The 20790-nt window shown below is 42.0% G+C and overlaps 1 protein-coding gene across 1 annotated transcript in view; it reads left to right on the top strand.

Moving 5' to 3' along the window:
- Positions 1-12800: 12800 nt before the first annotated feature.
- ARTN (artemin) overlaps positions 12801-20790 on the top strand; it is a 32167-nt gene continuing 24177 nt past the window's right edge. Inside the window, exons 1-2 of the mRNA XM_075181660.1 lie at positions 12801-12877; positions 17495-17918. Of these exons, the coding sequence (XP_075037761.1) occupies positions 12818-12877; positions 17495-17918 (484 nt within the window). The 5' untranslated portion in view covers positions 12801-12817. The remainder of the gene's footprint in view (positions 12878-17494; positions 17919-20790) is intronic.

Here is a 20790-nt window from a genome sequence, read left to right as displayed (position 1 = left end):
AAATTCAAAGCTGGGACTCTACTATCAGTGGCGGTGGCTTGTTGGGCCAGCTCATATACTTTACTCAATGTAACAAACCAGACCAATATTCATGGTAGTAAGAGAGAACACACCTAGGGATTCACAACCAAATGAGTACCTGGCTTCCCACACATCTCCATCACAGCCAGGTGAGTACTGGGCTTCTAGACAACTAAACTTGTTTTTGCAATCAGTGTTTCTGGATATTTTTCTCAATGTTATCACCCAGCCTGGTGCAACATTCATATGCCTAAAAATGAAACCTATCTTAGGACTCAATCCCAGAACTCTTCCACTGCTATCAGTAGGGCACCAAGCTACTAGTCCACCAGACCTGCTCAGTTGTTATTTTAGTGCGGAGACTTTTCTCAATGTATTCAATAAACCAGGTGTAAAATCCAAAGAACAAAAGCTGCAGCTGTTTGTGGAAATGAACTAAGACCCCAATCATCGCCACAAGTAGAGAACCAGGATACGAGTCCTCTGGTCCAGCTGAAGCTTATATAAGTGATGTTCCTCAGTGTCATAATTCATCTTGGTGCATCAGGCATGGTAGTTAAAAGAAAGGATATCTTGGGGTTCAAACCAGAGACTTCACCAGTAGCTGTGATCAGAGAACTTGAACACTAGTCTACAGAGCCAGCTTACTTGCTAAATATGGCGGTATGGGGGGACTATGCTCAATGTCATCAGCCAGCCTGGAGCAACATCCAAGGTCCTAACAGAATGCTGTCTGAGGGGAACATAAACCAGGACTTCAACATCTCTGCTAGTAGAGCACATGGGTACTGGTCCCGTATATCTCACAACCCTATCTGTGTCTCCAACTACTGCTCTTTAACTCTCCTCCCCTTTGCTTCCAAACTATTTGAGAGGCTTGACCCAGTGACCCAGCCTAAGGTAGCCAATGATGGGACCCGGTGGTAGTCATTTTCACGATGACTAGCAGGCCGACAAGAATGTGAGTGACATGAAGATAGCGATGATGAGGTTGTACCTGGCATCACAAAACCTTATAGAGGCGTGGGGTCCAGCCATTGCCGTCTTAAAAGCCCAATCGCACTGTCACCAGGGGGAAGGAGGTGCTTACCAGACGCCGACCTGTCTTCCATCGGAATTGTCACGTGATGGCTACAAGACCTGTCGCAAATACTGCACATCTACATTAATGTATGTAGATGTATACTGACCGTCGTACACCTCGTCATCGTTATCTTCATATCGCTCACATTCTTGTTTGGTGTGGTAGTCATTGGGTATGCATACCCCACCCATGGGACTGGCCCAGGGGGCAGATGCCCCCAGCCCCTGATTTCTGCATGCTTTTATGGATTGAGTTTCTGCCACATGATTGGCTGATTAGATAGTTGCATTAAACAGCAGGTGTTCAGGTATACCTAATAAAGTGCACAGTGAATGGCTATATATTAAGATCATTATAGATACATACAATAGACAGTGTATTTATATATTTTGACATAGATTCAAGTTTTAGTTTTTTTAGCTTTTTTCTTAAGTTTTCAGCGCCCAGTACTTTGTTCTATGTTAAAAACATGAAAATTAGTATTTTTAGGTATGTTTCTGTTAAATCATGTTATAAAAGAAAAAAAACAAAAACATTTTTTGTATTTTTGTCTTCAATGGTCAATATAGTAACATACCTTTACCTCTCAACCGTCCCAATTCAGGAGAGACCTGATTTTAGTCAGCGGCTCGTCCTGGCATGGGGGACAACTGGGACATATTTCCACTTATCACGTTACATACATGCTGTGTGAGCCAGTTAGTGGTGCTCTATTTATATGCGGAAAGATGGGGGAAGATGTAGGTGGTTGGGGGGAAGTGCAAGCTATACTGGCCACTCCCACACACACAGCTGGTCACGCCCACATATCACTGGCCACACCTCTAGTGGGACGGCACTTCTCACAATAGGCCCATTATGATTTTCAGCCCCAGGTCCATTTAGCACTTAATCTGGCCCTGCTGACACATGTTCTAGCTGTATACACAGCCGTCATCACTAGTAATCAGCACTTACACCTGAACTGTAGCTGGCGCCAGTGATACGGCAGAAGAACACGTACCTGAGAGATGCCCAAAGCTTGAATTGGATATGAAGTAAGGGCGTGCCAATATAGAGCTGTGCGCTCCATATTGGCACGCCCTTACTGTACATTGACTATGTGCATACGGCCAGTCCCATCCATGTTCTGTCCATAAAATCGTAGGCTGTAGTGAGGGTCCTTTCACTCGAAGATGACTTGGATGTTGCTGCGCTCTATTGCGTATGGGTCATTCTGGGGTTTTACACAAAATAGGGCACATATCTATATTTACCTGCCTTAATGAATCAGACCCATAGATTTTAAAACACAATAATATTTAGAAAAATATAGTAACAATTATCACAACTGTACTGTGTCTTAAGGTTGCTGCACCAAAAGATTCATTGCAGAAATATTTCCTGTTAAACCAGCCTCTGCCTGTACGTGAACCAGTCTTTGGCAGTTTTGAAAGACAGTAAAGCTACGCGTTAGCCTAAATGAAATAATAGAACATAGACTCTGGGCCGCGGATCCAAGCGTAGCAGGTGGTTTTATTTTTATGCTGATTCTGTTTTGAGGTTATAAGTTCACCTGTATTGTACCATCTCCATTCAGGATGGTATTTCCCCACCCACCGGAACTCCTGTATAATAACACTGGCAGAAAATGTAAGCCCCGGGGCCGTATTCTGAGGGCGTGAAAGAGAGGGTGTTACAGGAATTTGGCACGTGGGAAAAGAGAATATTTTCAACACAGGCAAAATGACCATAGGGAACACTCCCTCGCGTGCAAAGACCAAGAAGTCTCCAGTTTTCTGAATGAGCGCACACAGCCAAATCTGAGTCATCCGGCCTTGTGAACTGCACAGACAAATATTTATGGGGAAAAACTAATGTTTCTGGGAGAATCTGGCAGATTGCTGGAAGGAGGTGCATCCCATGTATTCATCTTATCAGTTCCATCCAAACCTCTTCCTTATTACTCCAAAACAACTCAAATGAATGCAATCATTAGAGTCCTTATCACACCAGAGCTGTCATGACTGGAAGGCAAATTGCATCTAATGATAATCAGTTCATCAAGGTCGCTCATCCTCCAACGTGACACAGGAATCAGATGAAATTTGCAGCTAAGCCGTCCATCTGATATGAGGGTGTTTAGATGGTGCAGGTCTAGTGATTGACAGCCCTGCTTCACATCGAGTAAAGCTGGGTACACACTACAGAATTTTCCACCAACTTTTTATGCCGAGCGATTTTACATGCGATCGATGGTCTGATCGCTCGATCCATGGACTGCATACACACTAGCCTTGTTTAGGACGATAAAGGGAAGAGCGGACGTCCCTTTAGCGACTTTTTACAGCCATGTTGTCGTGAACAATGACTGTAATTTCGCACACACTGCAGCGACATTTGCGGGAAATGTAATGAGATACCAAAGGCATTAGTATAAAGGGGCAGAGCTTTCGCTAAAGTTAACACCCAAAGCTGCATAAAAAGAGAAGACTACACTGTCTCTTCATTCATTTCTATAAAATAGAAGTTTAGTAATATACATTTAATTTAGAAAAACATTTAACTGCTAAAGTGCAATGCAATGAATATTCCCTAATAATAAAATCCCTTTGTATTATTATTATTATTAATTTTTATTTATAGGGCGCCACTAGGTATCCGTAGCGCTGTACAGGGACAAACAAAGTTACAATACAAAGGTGAGACAGCACAGTACAGTAAGCAAAACGCACAGTAACTCCGTGAGCTCAATGCACAGCTAGAGGGGCGGGGGAGGGGAGAGGGGAAGGTCCCGCATACGGCGGAGCCCAAGAGGGCACGGAAGGCAAGGAAACCCCCAGAGTGGAGAGGAGGGAGCAAGAGGGAACGGGGAGGAGGAGGGCAAGGTAGCTGGAGAGCAGAGTTAAAAGTGGTGAAGACAGGAGGAGAGATGACCCTGCTCAAGGAGTGTACAATCTAAGGGGTGGGGTAGACAGACAGAGAGACAAGAGGGAGGGAGAGAAGGAGGATAAGGGAAGGGGAGTGAAGGGGAAGAGGCAGAAGATCTGGTAGGGAGTTAAGTGGGAGACTGGAAGGCTTTAAGAAAAAGGTGGGTTTTTAGAGCCCGTTTGAAACTGGACAGATTAGGGCAGGTTCTGATAGAGGGAGGGAGCTTGTTCCAGTGGAGGGGGGCAGCGCGGGCGAAGTCTTGGATACATACAGTCTTGTATGTAATGGAATGCTCCATTCTCGGCGGGCATCATCGCTGATTTTGGTCCACAGCAGAAACAAACGCGCATGTCTGAGTGTATAAAATGACAGAGGAACCTGTTTGGCGCTGAGGAGCGTCAGAAGATGGCGAGTGAGCAAGTGGCAGTGGGGGTTGCGGAAGAGGAGAAGATGTCAGTGGGGCTTGCGGGTGAGGAGAAGGTGTCAGTGGGGCTTGCAGGTGAGGAGAAGGTGTCGGTGGGGGTTGCGGGTGAGGAGAAGGTGTCAGTGGGGGTTGCAGCTATGGAGACGGAGATGGAGATAGAGTCAGAGATGGTGCTGGAAGGGCCAAAAAATGTTGGAAAAGTTAAGGTGGGGGATGGAGATACTCAAGAAGAGCAAAGAGCAAATCCAATGAGCCCAAGAGAGGTGGAGATGATGGTCAAAGTACTGGACCAGGACGACAAGGACATTAAAAAAAGGTCAGTAGCACGTGTAGTGTACCTGCTAGAAGGACTTTATTTCATTCTAGTGTCACATAAAGCTAAATGCTTTGGGCACATACCTGTGCCGTTATAATAACCAAAATGGCGCCTGTTTTCCAGAATGCTCGGAGGTTAAGCCCGCTATTGTTGCGATTTCGCCACAGGGACCAAAATATAAACTGATCTTGAGCAGTGTGAAAGGTGAGAAAATTAGAGTATGTATGTTGTTGTATATAAATTACAGATATAGATGTTAAATGGTAAGCATTTTTTATTTCCTTGTATCGTAGAAAAAGAAATCAAAGGGAATAGACCCAAGCGACATCAAGACCTGTTCTGCCACAAACTAGTAGCACCTTTAAAAATACTAAATACTAAAAATAATACTCTGCAGTACTCAGCTCTCTGATTGGTATGGGCGCGCTCACTTCTCATGCGGATCTTTCAGACAGCTGTGTTAAAATTTTTGTACCTTTTTCCTGCAATAAAAATGTTGCTAGAACACTGGTTTATTCTGGGTTCTTCACAATTATAAGTTAATTAAGGTTAATATAACTTTAATAGGTTATAAAGGTATAAGTGTATAAAGAGTAAATATGAATAACACACGTGCTTTACACAAGTGTAATGGTCTGCAGCCAGACAGGTGCAATATACATCGATGAGGCGACAATCGTCCATTTGGGCAGACTTTCGACCATCGTGTCACTGCACACACTGACCCGACTTTTGAACAAGCCGTCGTATGTCGGCTGATTCAGCCGATTATTGGACAAAAACCGTGTAGTGTGTACCCAGCTTAAGTGTTAGTTTTGCAGAAATAAATATTTACACATTATGCCAATTTATCTTCAACCACTGAGGCTACGAAACCGGCTATCATGAGATACCTCAGACTGTTTGCTGTAGTCATTATTGTGTTCTCTATGTATAAAGCGCCAACAATTCCATGAGGCAATTTTGCCGAGAAATTTGTTTGCAGACTACATCATTATCATCATCATCATCATTTATTTATTTATATAGCGCCACTAATTCTGCAGCTCTGTACAGAGAACTCACTCACATCAGTCCCTGCCCCATTGGAGCTTACAGTCTAAATCCCCTAACACACACACAGACAGAGAGAGACAAAGGGCAATTTTAGTTGCAGCCAATTAACCTACCAGTATGTTTTTGGAGTGTGGGAGGACACCGGAGCACCTGGAGGAAACCCACGCAAACACGGGGAGAACATACACAACTCCAATACATAGAGAGACCTTTGAGACAGACAAGTATCTAGAATCGCCGCCGCCCCCCCCCCCCCCCCCCCAAAAAAAATAAAACTGCTCAAATCTGAATACTTTTGATAAATTTACTTTATTATTTATAAAGCTCTATTTCTATCCCTGAGCAATCATATGCTCTCCCACTTTCTTTCTTTGAAGAGGTTTTTTAATACACTTTTCAGTTGCGATCCATAGGCTGCAGATTATTTAGAATCTTTCCCATATCACATCCCCTGTGGTCTGTAAAGCTGCCCATGTCATCCTAACCAGTGGTTGTCCAAAAGTAACAATCCATTTACAAAATTGTATCAATTACATCTTATTTAGAACCTTCTTGAAGCCTGAAGGCATCACTGTTACTGTCTATAGCATTCATCATCATCATCAATTATTTATATAGTGCCACAGCGCTGTACAGGTGTAGTAGCGTAGTACAATCACAGTTGGTAGAAGAAATGGGCGCCAGATGATCTCTCTATACGCAATAAATCCCAGACTTTATTACATCACCTCCTTCTCGCTCCAGCTGAGCTGTTGTTTAGTTGCACATGACAATTGGTCACACAGCAGCATCTCATTACCTGAGCAGGGTCACAGTCAGGACACACTTGGAGGGGTGGAGCGGAACTTGAACTCAGATTTAAATTAACTTAGTATTTTCGCATGTAAAGACCCCCCAGTTGTCTCTTTTAGACCCTCTGATCCCACTGGCAAGTCCTGTTGGTGTCACCCTCAATAATTCAACCAAAGGGTTGTTGCACCTTAAATATACTCTATGTAATCACCATATTGGGCATAATTTTCAGTTAGGAGCAAAGCAGAAAACAGGGCAAATTTGCACCTTGGCAAAACCATATTGCACTGTGCGTAGGGGGAGGGGGGTGTAAAGTATGCAGACAGAGTTGGGAGGGCCTTAACTCTAAATTGCAGTGTGAAAATAAACTAGTGTTTGTACGCTACATGCAAATAAAGCCAGTATATTCCCTGCGTGCAAAGAAATGAATTTAGTGCATTTGCACCTCCTGCATCACAGCTTGGTTTGTCCCGCAGCAAATTTGCTCTTTTTTTTACTTTACTTTGCTCCTAACTCTAAATGAAGCCCATTATTATTTGCTAAATGTTCATGAAAGCATAACTCATCTGCATTTATTAACATATCAATCAAAATAGCTATAGGCTCCAATCGACTGCTACACCCACGGAATACAAGTAAAATATCACTAATCATTGTGAAAACTATTTTGCTTTATGGTTCAAAAACAACATGTAAAAATGTATCAGCGTCAATGCAAGGCAGAGATATACGCCTCCATATTCTAGTAACAGTTGTTCCAAGAAGAAACGCCCCAGGAGAATGTATCCTAAAATAAAACCTGTCCGTCAGCGTCCAACTGTCCAATTAGACCTGAAGCAAATCTCTGAAATGTACAAATTCCAACACAAGTTTCAATAATGTGATTTATATCATTGACTCCTAAAATGTTTCATTTACCATAGACAGGAGACAGATATTTCTAAAGGTGAATACAGTGTTAGTAACGTGCACCAGGGCTCGGTATCCAGGGTATGGCTGGGCTATTCTCAGGTGAAAATGGATGTATCATGTGACCCGAAAGACTTGTTTAGCTGCAGAAAACATTATTCATTCCAGAAGATCTCAGGGAGCCTCCCTTTTCCTTTCTCCTGTAAGTCTTCCTATAACAACACCTTTCAGGTACATTGTGCAGCTCATTCCTGCATGAATAGGAGCCCAGAATGACCTCTGAGCTTCTGCAAACATTACTGCAAAGTGGAACTGCCCCAGAGATATAAGAACCTCAATGGGTTGCTTTGTAGGCAGCGAGAACTGTGTATAGAACATATCGGATTTATAGGTCAGCTTTGCAGAACTTCTCGGATTTATAATGGTCTAATAAAGGGTTAAAACAAAGTTTGGATTAAATAAGTAGATTTATTTATTATACAGCACCTACATACTATATAGAGAACTTTACAGAGTAATCATTCACATTTATCCCAGCTCCAGTGGAGCTTACAATCTATACCACACAAAGACAAACTAGGGTTAATTTTGTCAGCAGTCAATTAACCTAAGAGAATGTCTTTGGAGCATGGGAGGAAACCCAGGCAAACACGGGGAGAAGATACACACTCCACACAGATAAGGTGGAATCAAACCCACGACCACAGTGCTATCAAACAGCAATGCTATCCACTGTGTCACCCTGTAGATTGCAATTTTCTAACGTGAAGCCAGTGAAATAAGCAGTTTCCAGAATACTATATCCAATAAGGGTTAAACACCCTCTCCACCTGCTCAGGTCGTAATTGTACGCTGTGTTTATGTTGGCTCGTAGGCGTTCTCCGAGTGGGGCCATTATATAATGCGGTATCTTCTTTTCTGAGGAAACCACTTTGGAATGCAAATCTTTACAAGAATTTTGTCTTACGAAGCTCTAAGGAATGGAAACATTAGATGTTCCCCAGTCCTATTCCTGCAAGTCTCCTGTTAAGGACATAATATGTGTATTTCATCTCCCTCACCTGGTTTATACTCTCCCGCACTATCGTCTCCCAACATGGGCAGACCGCGGCGGAGATGTGACATGGAAATTAAAGTTCTCGGGGGCCAGATGCGTTTCTTACTGATGATTTATAGACAGAAGTCTGTCTGATCATCACTCAGTAACGTCTGTTTATCGCGTAGGACGTGGCTCTAACATATGATTACTTAAGTCTTCCTTTCAGAATCCATTGGTTATGCTGTCATGCAATATTGAGATTTATCCAAGTGCTAAGCGAGAATAATCATTTGATCCCGCAGAGTGTCAGCGCAATGTCATGATATATTGCCGGATCACCTTACAGTCATGCACAGCTAAAAGGTCACATCTGTGAATAAAAAATTATAAGGACTGAAGGAATAAAGGTCTGTTTCCAAACAGCCCAGAAATCGCATGTTCATCCTCAGGGATTATTCAGGAGCTAACATGAAATCCTCCCTTTCATACTGGAGCCATAACTCATTATAAGAGAACTATAAGGTGTCATTAGGTCTTTTATTACTTCTATATTTTGTTGCATATTGAGGCAGAGCCAGTCTAGATTTACTAAGACTCCTGCCCAATATCATCGAGTGATGATAACATATATATGTACTGCCTGGCCAAAAGTACGTGTATTCACATCCATTCAGCCACAAGAGCATTGGAGAGGTCGGACACTGATGTTGGGCGATAGTGAGGTTGGGGATTGATGTTGGGCGATAGTGAGGTCGGGCACTGATGTTGGGCGATAGTGAGGTCAGACATTGATGTTGGGCGATAGTGAGGTCGGGCACTGATGTCGGGAGATAGTGAGGTCAGACATTGATGTTGGGCGATAGTGAGGTCCGGCACTGATGTAGGGCGATAGTGAGGTTGGGCACTGATGTTGGGCGATAGTGAGGTCCGGCACTGATGTTGGGCGATAGTGAGGTCAGACATTGATGTTGGGCGATAGTGAGGTCCGGCACTGATGTCGGGAGATAGTGAGGTCAGACATTGATGTTGGGCGATAGTGAGGTCGGGCACTGATGTCGGGAGATAGTGAGGTCAGGCACTGATGTTGGGCGATAGTGAGGTCAGACATTGATGTTGGGCGATAGTGAGGTCCGGCACTGATGTCGGGCGATAGTGAGGTCAGACATTGATGTTGGGCGATAGTGAGGTCAGACATTGATGTTGGGGGATAGTGAGGTCGGGCACTGATGTTGGGTGATAGTGAGGTCGGGCACTGATGTCGGGCGATAGTGAGGTCGGGCACTGATGTCGGGTGATAGTGAGGTCAGACATTGATGTCGGGCGATAGTGAGGTCCGGCACTGATGTCGGGTGATAGTGAGGTCAGGCACTGATGTCGGGCGATAGTGAGGTTGGGGACTGATGTTGGGCGATAGTGAGGTCGGGCACTGATGTCGGGCGATAGTGAGGTCGGGCACTGATGTCGGGCGATAGTGAGGTCGGGCACTGATGTCGGGCGATAGTGAGGTCGGCCACTGAAGTTGGGCGATATTGAGGTCGGGCACTGATTTCGGGAGATAGTGAGGTCGGGCGCTGAGTTCGGACGATACTCGAGAACACATTGTTTGATGGACCTCACTTTGTGCACGTTCGCATGTTCATGCTGAAGCAGGAAAGCATCTTTCCCAAACTGGTCACACAAAGTTGGGAGCACACAATGCTGTAGAACGTCATTGTATGCTGTAATATTAAGACTTCCCCTCACTGGAGCTAAGGCCAAACCATGAGAACAGCCCCAGACTGTTATTCCTCCTATACAGTTCCCAACATGCATTCGGGTAGGAAGCTTTCTCTTTGCAGCCACCAAACTCAGATTTGTCCGTTAATCTGCCATACTGGGAGCGCTCTGCTCCAGAGTCCAATGAATGAACTCGGTAATGAGAGTTGCAATTAAGGACAGAATGGGCCTGATTCATTAACACACACAGAACCGACATAATAAGCATTTCTTTTAAAAAATGCATGAAAATCGGACACACACAAGTTCATATTATACTATAAACGGATCTGGAGAAACATTTCTTTCTAAATACGGGTCTAGGCACACTCTACATAATGGCACTTGCCGCATTGAGACACATGTGTATTGTAACTTTATTCTATTGCAATGATGACACCTGTATTGTAATTTATTTTACCTATAGGTAAGTTGGTGCTGTGTCATTATGGCACCAGATCTCCCACAAACACATCTTATTTGCTAATGATTCCTTATTGTTTTGCACTATAATTTAGTATCCTGGTGGCTGCAGATGTTCTTCAGTCTCAGGAGACTATAAAACCAGGGGAGGCTGCGGTCACCTAGTCATGTTTTAACTTTAATCACTATTAAGAAATACATAATTTGATATAAACTTCTAAAATCTATATACAGCAAGAGGAAAATAATTGGAGAAAGTGGGAGATTGAGAACCTCGCAGATCTGTAGAGAAGATTCTACGTTGGCAGCATCACTACATATTTGTGTCTGGAATTTATTCTTCTGGAATATTTCAAACCTTCAAAATCCCAAATGAACACTTAGTAATTTTCAAAAAGCTCAATGTGTATCCTGACTGTGCGGGGAAATCGGATCCAACTGTTTCCTTGTCAACATTCGTTGCTCAAACGAATGAAAAAAGTGGTTTATAAAGCTGCACTTACACTGCAGAACCTGCGGCCACGCACAGTGTACTGGTGTAGGTACAACTAGGGGCTGTGGCTATTGGATAATATATGGGGTTAGGGACAGGGGGTCAGATGGGATTTGCAGGATGAGGGGGGGGGGGGTGTCTGGTTTTATTGAGGAGGTGCTAGGAATGTTCAGCAAGTTGTGAGGTGAGAGGAGAGATATCTGGCGGTGGTCGGTCATCAGTCAAATGGATTAATTATACATCCATAGGACCGTGAGAAGCATTTGTAGTTCAATCCAATCAAAGTGTGCAGGGTCCATTCATAACACCCATGTTTCCAACTTTGTCTCCTTATTGACAAATAACACATAGGGCCTGAGTCATTAAGGCAAAAAAGGAGTAAATGTTCTCTGGGACAAACCATGTTACAATGAAAGGGGTGCAAATTAGTTTATTATTTTGCACATAAGTTAAATACTGGCTGATTTTTCATGTAGCACACAAATACTTGATAGCTTTATTATTACACTGAAATTTAAAGTTGATCTAGCACATGTCCTACCCCAACTATGAATCTGTCCCCACATTTTAAATTTATCTCCCCCTCCAATGCAACATGGTTTTGCCCAGGTGCAAATGTTACTCCTTTTTTATGCTTTGCTCTCCTTAATGACTCAGGCCCATAATATTAATATATAATATTATATATCTCCACAACCAATCAGGACGCAGGTCTGTGAACCTTTTATACTGACTTGTTTTAATTACCTCTATTTTCATTAGTTTCTAATTAATCTGTATTATTAAATAATATAAACGCAGAGCCCGGAACCGGTGTACGGATCACACACATAATTCTAACATTTTAAATACAAAATTATTCAAATGAACCTCTCCCTTATTCTGAATGGGCCAAGTGTAACTTTCAATATATCCTGCAAGTTTCTTTCTCCAAATGTGCCCCAAATATTTCTGTAAGACACAAAAAATACTTTTCCAGATGCATAATTTAAATATATCATCATCATCATCACCATTTATTTATATAGCGCCACTAATTCCGCAGCGCTGTACAGAGAACTCACTCACATCAGACTCTGCCCGATTTGAGCTTACAGTCTAAATTCCTTAACACACACACACAGACATATATATATATATATATATATATATATATATATATATATATATATATATATATAGTTTAATGTCCTTCTTTTAATCCCATATAGTAGCTCATTGTTGTTAAAATATGAATAAAGACAAACAGACTGGAGAAAAAAGAACAGTAAAATAAAATACAAGGTATCACGTGAAATGTTTCCATCTGCAGGGACAACAATAAAATAGAAGTGGATTTGGGGCTTTAATGTGGAAAATCTAGAATTCTTCCAGACATTCCAAGTCACTTTTGTCTTTCATCCTGAAAATAAAGTGTTGGATGAAATTCCCTCTCTCCTGCTGCCTGGTAAATAAGTTGCATGTGAGAGGTAGGAGATGCTGAGGAGTAAATGCAGAAAGCAGGCGGACAGGGAGGGATTCCCCCCGGGAGGTGGGAGCAATTCTTAGCAGCCCAGTGTAGGATAGGATCAACACAAGGCAGTCTATCCCAGAGCATGCCATGGGGTGGATCAGAGAAGCATCTGTCTACTTGCAAGAGAAGGCCGACAAGCAAGGTAAGTCTGATTCATGTCTGCAAGTGGCCAGAAGGGGGACTGCTGGGGGGGAGATTAGGAAATAGTGAAAACATCATTTTAGAACATATGTGATTGACAAGTCAAGTGTAATAGGTCTACAATGTGCTGTTGGATACAGACTGTTTTTCATTATTTTTGCAACTGTGCTCCCTCCCAGCGCTGTAATCTCACCCCCTGAATATTTCCAGAGAACACACACACACATGTATGTACATAGCTGACTTTTCCACAAGAACTTACAGAGACGATCACATAATATGTGATCCCTCCTTCTCAGTAATATTCCCACTTTCTGTCCCTCTCACTGGTTGTTTCATCCGTTCTGCATTTTAGATTAGTATTTGCACTGTCCACGTTTAACAACTGACTGGGAGCTGTGAGCAACTTGTTCACAGTTCTGACAGAATTTCAGGGCAGAGAATTTTGGGGCACACAATTTCAGGGCACACAATTTTGGGGCACACAATTTCAGGGCACACAATTTTGGGGCACACAATTTCAGGACACACAATTTTGGGGCACACAATTTCAGGACACACAATTTTGGGGCACACAATTTCAGGGCACACAATTTTGGGGCACACAATTTCAGGACACACAATTTTGGGGCACACAATTTCAGGACACACAATTTTGGGGCACACAATTTCAGGACACACAATTTTGGGGCACACAATTTCAGGACACATTGCCTTTTTCACTCATACATCTGGTGTTTCTATTTAATGTCTGCCAGATTACAACAGAGAAGCCAGAACACAGACAATATAAACCAGTAAATACACAGTGATACAATGCAGTGACACGGTGCAGTACAAGGAGCTTGCAATTCATTCAGGTTGTTTGACTGCACAGATGGAAAGCAGGATATTTCAGTAATAACCAGATGCATGTTTGTGCTGTAATACAGAGAGCGCTGGGTAAAGCCCACTGAGGGCTACAGACTGCTAGAAACGGCTGTCTTTAAAGACTGATATATTAACTCTATCTGTTGGAATCCAAACCAAACTGTGCATGTCAGTAAATGTTTGTCTTCCTTCTATGTTATATTAAAATATCAATAGCTCTTTTGTAGACCTTGAATTGTTTGCAGTACAATGTCTTCTGTGTTATGTTTGGTTACATGAGGTTATTGCAGAGGTAGAATTGAATTGTGTTTAATTACCAGCATCAGTACAGGAGAGACCAACAAGTGATTATCTGTTTTCAGTCCTTGCCCTAGTGGAGCTTACAATATAAATTCCCGACTGCATAACCCCCATGCCCGTCCCTCTCTCACACACACAGAAGCTAAGTAACCTACTAGTATGTTTTTGGAGTGTGGGAGGAAACCCACGCAAACACAGGGAGAACATACAAACTCCACACAGATAAGGCCATGGTCAGGAATCAAACTCATGACCCCAGAGCTGTGAATGCAGCAATGTGTAATTCACATCTATTCCACCTCAGGGATATTGCTAATAAGATTTCAGTTACAAGTTTTTGTACTAATAATGTCTTTCATGAGTAGTCTGTCAAACCATATCAAAGAACTGAAGAGAAGTTAGGAAGTTCTGTATCTCCGAGCGCTGACACTCTCCCAGGACATCCTTGGTGAAGATCCCAGACCTAAACACACAAACCCACGCCCTCCTATGAGACTCTGTTTTTATAGACTTGGCAAGTTGCTATGATATCACTTGTCACATGAAATATCTGCTGCTTGTCGTTTAATATTACCAGTCACAAGGAACTTTGCGTTGCAGAACACCTTCTTTCAATAATTGATCATCTTGTTGGGAAAAAAATCTAAGGTCAGATAAACAAAGAAACCTCACAGGAATCTGTAACATTATCTCTGAGCTATTTAACCAATTCATAGGCAGCGTAAAAGAGTCCTATTACTCGGATAAGGTTCATTCATAGTGAAGAAGTGTCAAACTTTGTCTTAACTTGCCCCCAACTTAACAGTTCGGAGATCTCTGCTCTAACTTATCCTCAACTGAAATGAACTTGTCTATGTTGTCAAATAATCAGGCTTTTTTTTAAAATGCATCTGTGCCTGTTTAACCATAAACTCGAACCTCTATATCTTGGCCATGGTGCTCTGAATGTGGGTGACTTTTTGCCCATTGAACACACAGACGACAACCTGATGTTAACACTTAGCAATAGCTGTATAGATGTTAAGTATTGACACATTATACAATGATGAGATGGACAATCCTGACACCCAGAGACATAACGAGTCAACAGCAAGTAGACCGCGAGGGCTTTTCGGCTCCAGAAGGACTGTTTTTTTTAATATATAACCGATGGCTGTTGCTCCGTAAAGCTGTAATGTAACCACAGCGGAGATTGTGCCACACAGACTCCATTGAATTGCAGAAAGCGTTTGCTGCACATAATGTGGTAACAGAGCATTGTAATTATAATTCCTGTGCTTGGTGCGGTACAAGGTATTCTTGGGGATGACTGTATATTTGGGATGATCACAAACGGTGGCTTAGTGGTTCGCACTTCTGCCTCACGACACTGGGGTCATGAGTTCGAATCCTGACCATGGTTTTATCTGTGTGGAGTTTGTATGTTCTCCTCGTGTTTGCGTGAGTTTCCTCCGGGGGCCCCGGTTTCCTCCCAGAATCCAAAAACATACTGGTAGGTTAATTGGCCGCTATCAAAAAATTGACCGTAGTCTCTCTCTCTCTCTCTCTCTGTGTGTGTATGTTAGGAAATTTAGACTGCAAGCTCCAATGGGGCAGAGACTGATGTGAGTGAGTTCTCTGTACAGCGCTGCGGAATCAGTGGCGCTATATAAATAAATGATGATGATATTACCTGACCGCTGCTCTATAGACGTGATTCCTACATACATTTTTGATTAAACCCATTTCTTCTTTATACCTTATTCTTGGCACAAACATGAAGGGCCGGATTTGTTGAAATATCAAGTAGGCCCCAATACCTACGGAGGCAGAGAAACGGGACCCGTCCGTGCCCACTTTGCGCATCTTATTTTACCAAGAAAGGACATGGATTGTAGAGAACTTTGGTAATGGGGTGCGGTGGAAGTAGGGTTAAGCACAAAAAGATGGCGCAAAAAATATAAATCTAGATTAAAGCCTCCATACTACAGCCATGGGAATCTATTATTACAGATACGTGTAGACAGTTTGTACGTGTGACTTACAGCAGCAAAGGGTGGCGTAGGCGCACAGATCGAGCACAATAATCATGTCATGGCCACCTATTATACTTGGTGGCTGCATCTCTCGTGGGAGCAGATATGAAAAGTAAGTTAAGTATATTCTACAGAAAGCCAAATATAACTTGTACAGCATTACACAGTATTCTGGTGCTATATCATTGTTAATAATCCAAAATGAATTGTAATATTTATACGTCACTTTGCATTTCTGCACAATTATATTTGCTTACATGGCTCCTGTGTATTATCGTCATCATCATCATTTATTTATATAGCGCCAGCAGACTTCATAGCGCTTTGCAATTGGGAAGAAACACAGTAATAAAACAATACTGGGTAATACAGACAGACAGAGACGTAAGAGGGTCCTGCTCGCAAACTTACAATATATGGGATTATTATGTATTATAAATGTCCCGCCTGTGTCATCTAATAGTGTGTTCTTTTACATAGCAAAATTTTGATACGTTAAGGCCAGTTACAAACTGTTTTTAGAAATTATGTTTTCATAGTGCTTTATAACGCTAGTTAAATCATGTAAACGGGTACAGGGATGGATCCTAATGCTTCCAATGACCTCATACAAACTTTCGTTTGCATCTACGGTTGGGAGAATCTTCTGGACGTGGCCTGTTCTGATCGTTCACATACACTGCAAGTGAACGCAAGGAGAGCCGCTGCCCTCCATTAAAGGCCACCTGAACTGTTGGTGTCTAAATATAATAATATTTTATATACGATAATATATTATATAATATATTATAGTGTACCATACACCAATCAGCCACAGCATTAATAGTACCTGCCTAATAATGTTTAGGTCCCCCTCATGCCACCAAAACAGCACTGACCCATCAAGACATGGCCTTCACAAGACCTCTGAAGGTGTCCAGTGGTATCTGGCACCAAGACGTTATTATTCTCAAACTGCTTCTGTTGTGCTAAAACATGAAACTTTATTTCAATGTCTTGAACTTGCTTTGACTGCGTGATGAGCAGCCTGATGCCTGTGACAATTACAAGTTATTAGCCAACATTCTGCGTCATCCGTCTGACCCCGATGATCTCACACTATCCATGAGGTCGCTCTTTTTGGCCTTTATAACTTAATTGCAGATTTGTGTGTGAGCTGGATGTCATTCTGTCCTTGCGTATATCAGAAGGTAATAAACACATTATAAAGTCAGAGGATATTACTTATACTACTGACTGCACTACTAGGTTGTTCCCTCTATATGTAGCATCTACCCCTAATTATATATGACGGTTATAGGAGTGTAGAGCATCCCCACAGCTAATTGTATGAGATGTAGGATTTGAAGAATGACAGAATTATGGGCAGACAATTGGGAGTCTCTAGATTAATGACATTTTATTTCTATCCCCTTCCTCTATTTTATCTGCAGGCACACAGCCTGCTTTGTGCTCCGAGGTCCATCCATTCCCTACGGAAGGCATCCCTGACCCCTCTACCGGGCAAACGTTGTCCCAGGACATATTATGGTGCCGTGGAACTGGATTTAAACTGGGCTCATCCCCTGGAGATGCTCAGTTTTGGGCAAGGGGACCTCACTGTCACTTCACGTCACTGGTGGAGGAATCAACTCTGCAGCCTACATCCTGGAAGGTTAGCACACTACGACAATGTCTGCCAGGGGTACAGGTTGACAACTTCGGAGGACCAGTATCGTGAATGGAGTAGAGCAGTGAACGTATCTGCCTTACTCAGAACTAAACTCACAGGAAACTCTTCTGGAGACTGGAAGCAAAGACAGAGAATTAGGAAGAAATCTTCTAGAGAGCAGAAAAGCAACAACGAAGGAGATTACGGTGAGTGCGCAATCATATATTATATAGAGAGCTAGGCGCACCACATGACGCAACTGGGGCTGTTACAAATGTTTCAAATTTTTGGGATGAACTGTTGTTACCTATGAATGGAAATGGTAATCGTATAGACAGACAGATGTGAGTTGACTTTATGACTTCCTTGTAGAATATATACTTAGAATTACTTTGTGTTGCGATATTCATTTGACTGAACTCTTTCACAGCCTAGAGAAGTATTTAGGCCTTGTACACCCCGACGTTAATTGTAGGAGCTTAACTTAAGTTCTTAAAGCCTATTAAGCGTGTGTTGGCACGGACAGTCCACACCTAAGAATTTTGACATTGCACTGTTAAGGTTAGTAATACACAAAGGAGTTCTACGGGAACGCTGGTTAAGTACACTGTGGTTAAGACCCCATGGGGCCCTAAGATACTGATTTGGGCCCCCTGCCCCCCCTGTGTGTCTAAAAACAAAAAACACATATAAAAATGGGCTAGAGTAATCTGGGCCCCTATGTACTCATCGTGTCCTAGGCTGAAGCTTAGGTTGACTAATGGATTATTCGGTTCTGAGAAATGTTAGAATGAGCTTCTAATGCTACGTTAGAAGCCAGAACAGAGTACAAGGATTTGTGTCCTCTTCAATAGTATTGTGTTTGCACAGTCGCATGTATAAGACCTTATCTACCTCTGCGGACCACGTACATGTATGTTACAAGGTAAATGTCACATGTATCCAGATTACAGATATACTGTGAATTGTTCTGTAGCGGAGACGGCATTTCAAATACCTGTAAAACTTAAGATACAAAATAATAACTGAACGTAAGAAAATGTCTAGAAAACTTATCCTGCTATAAATATGATACCAGAATATCGCTCTGCAGCACTTGGCTCAGTCCTGGTCGCTGAACAATGTAAGATATCAGGACTATGTGGGACTTAACTTAAAAATAACAAATTACTGCCTAGTTCTCAGCTCTAGTACCCAGTTCATTGACCACAAGGACTTCATGTTTGCAAATTCTTGTCATACTTGCAGGAACATGTTCGTTGGGAAAAAAGTAAGAATAAAAAAGCTATGCAAATAAAATTCACTTAGTGTTAGTCACATAATGTAACAAAAGAGAATACTTTTATCGTTTACCAGTGTTTTCAGTTGAAGGAGTATATTTACTAAACTGCGGGTTTAAAAAAAGCGAAGATGTTACCGATAACAACCAGATTCTAGTTGTCATTTTGTAGAATCTACTAAATAAATGATAACTAGAATCTGATTGGTTGCTATAGGCAACATCTCCACTTTTTTAAACCCGCAGTTTAGTAAATATACCCCGTGTCCATTGCTCTGGCATTTTCCAATAGAGCACAGCTTTCTGATGACTCAAAAATCGTCATATACCGGAAAACATCTCGATCCGGATCTCATTTAGTGCTAGGAACAAAGCAAGCTGAATGGTGCTCTTGAACAATCCATTCTGCGATAGTGGTGCATTGACACGTTAAGGCCAGGGATGCATTTATTTTATGTTTTTGAATACAGGGAACATACTATCTGCATTTACATGTAACACACAACTACTAGGCGGCTTTAATTTCACACTGACTCTAAATGAGGCTCATAGTATCAGTGCTCTGTGCTGTGTAAACCTGAGGCAGCTTTCAGGTAGTGAGTGAGCTGGCGTGGAGCTTACCGATGACGCAGGTGACGAACAGATCCCGTGGTGCAAACGCCCTCTGGGCTACAAAGGAGGTGCAGGCGGAGGGAACAAGAATGAACTCAGAGAAACTATTCAGCCGTTTGTGGAACTCTCTTACAGTTAATCTTTCCTTCCACATTCTACACGTGGCATGTGGGGGCAAATAAAGAGAGGAATATAAACAGTCTGGGTTGTATCCTTTATGCATAGTCTACAGTCTGCCATAATAGCCATTTATATAGGAAGAGAGTGGGGGTCAATCTGCGTCTTCCTCACACTGACGCAGACTCCTTGCACAGAAAAATAAAACTATTGAATTAATGTCACTTGGTAATAATATAGGCATTAATGATAAAACAATTGAAAACAAACAAACAAAACATTATATATATATATATAGTTTTCATGAAAAACATTTATTAGGATGATCATAATGGCTACTGAAAATAAAATACATTTTTACAGATGCTCCTGATTGCAAACACATGTTATAGCATGTATACACAGCCGTCATCATTAATACTCAAGACTTAGACCAGCCCTGTAGATGGAGCAAGAGTTACGGCAGAATAACAAGTAACTTTTAAGACGTGGCTGTGTTGCCTTACTGTACATTGTGCCTTACTGTACATTGTGCCTTACTGTACATTGTGCCGTACTGTACATTGACTACGGACAAATGCTCCTTCACTCCCAGAAATCGCAGGCTGTATTAAGTGTCCTTTGCGTATGTAGATGTATTGAACGTTGCTGCGTTTAGTTGGGCATGTACCGGTTCTGCACATGTGCAGAATGATTTTACTCACAAAATCGGCAGTACGTGCCTGATGAATCAGGCCCAATGTATTTGGATTTATTAACCAGATCATTCCAATTTAAGTGTGAAGATTTTGTACATTATATTCTGCATAAATTCATAGAATGGGAAATAGTTTATATAAAACCTTGGAAGATACTTTACTGTAATCTAGCAACATTCAAAAGTGACCGAGGAAATAACAGAACATAGTGTTAATTTAATGACAGTATTCATTGTAACACAAAACGTACCTATAAAACACACATGTTCTCATTTTCCAGTAGAATTTTAAACCATGAGAATTTCCAGTGAGATTTGTACCTGACCATGAAGTTGGAACAGGGAACAGACCAAGTGGTAAATGTATCAAGCT

This window comes from Mixophyes fleayi, chromosome 8 (assembly GCF_038048845.1).
Source record: "Mixophyes fleayi isolate aMixFle1 chromosome 8, aMixFle1.hap1, whole genome shotgun sequence".
In the NCBI taxonomy this organism is placed as follows: Eukaryota; Metazoa; Chordata; class Amphibia; order Anura; family Limnodynastidae; genus Mixophyes; species Mixophyes fleayi.
The sequence above is the reverse complement of the archived record's forward strand: the minus strand, read 5'-3'. Positions and strand labels throughout refer to the sequence as shown.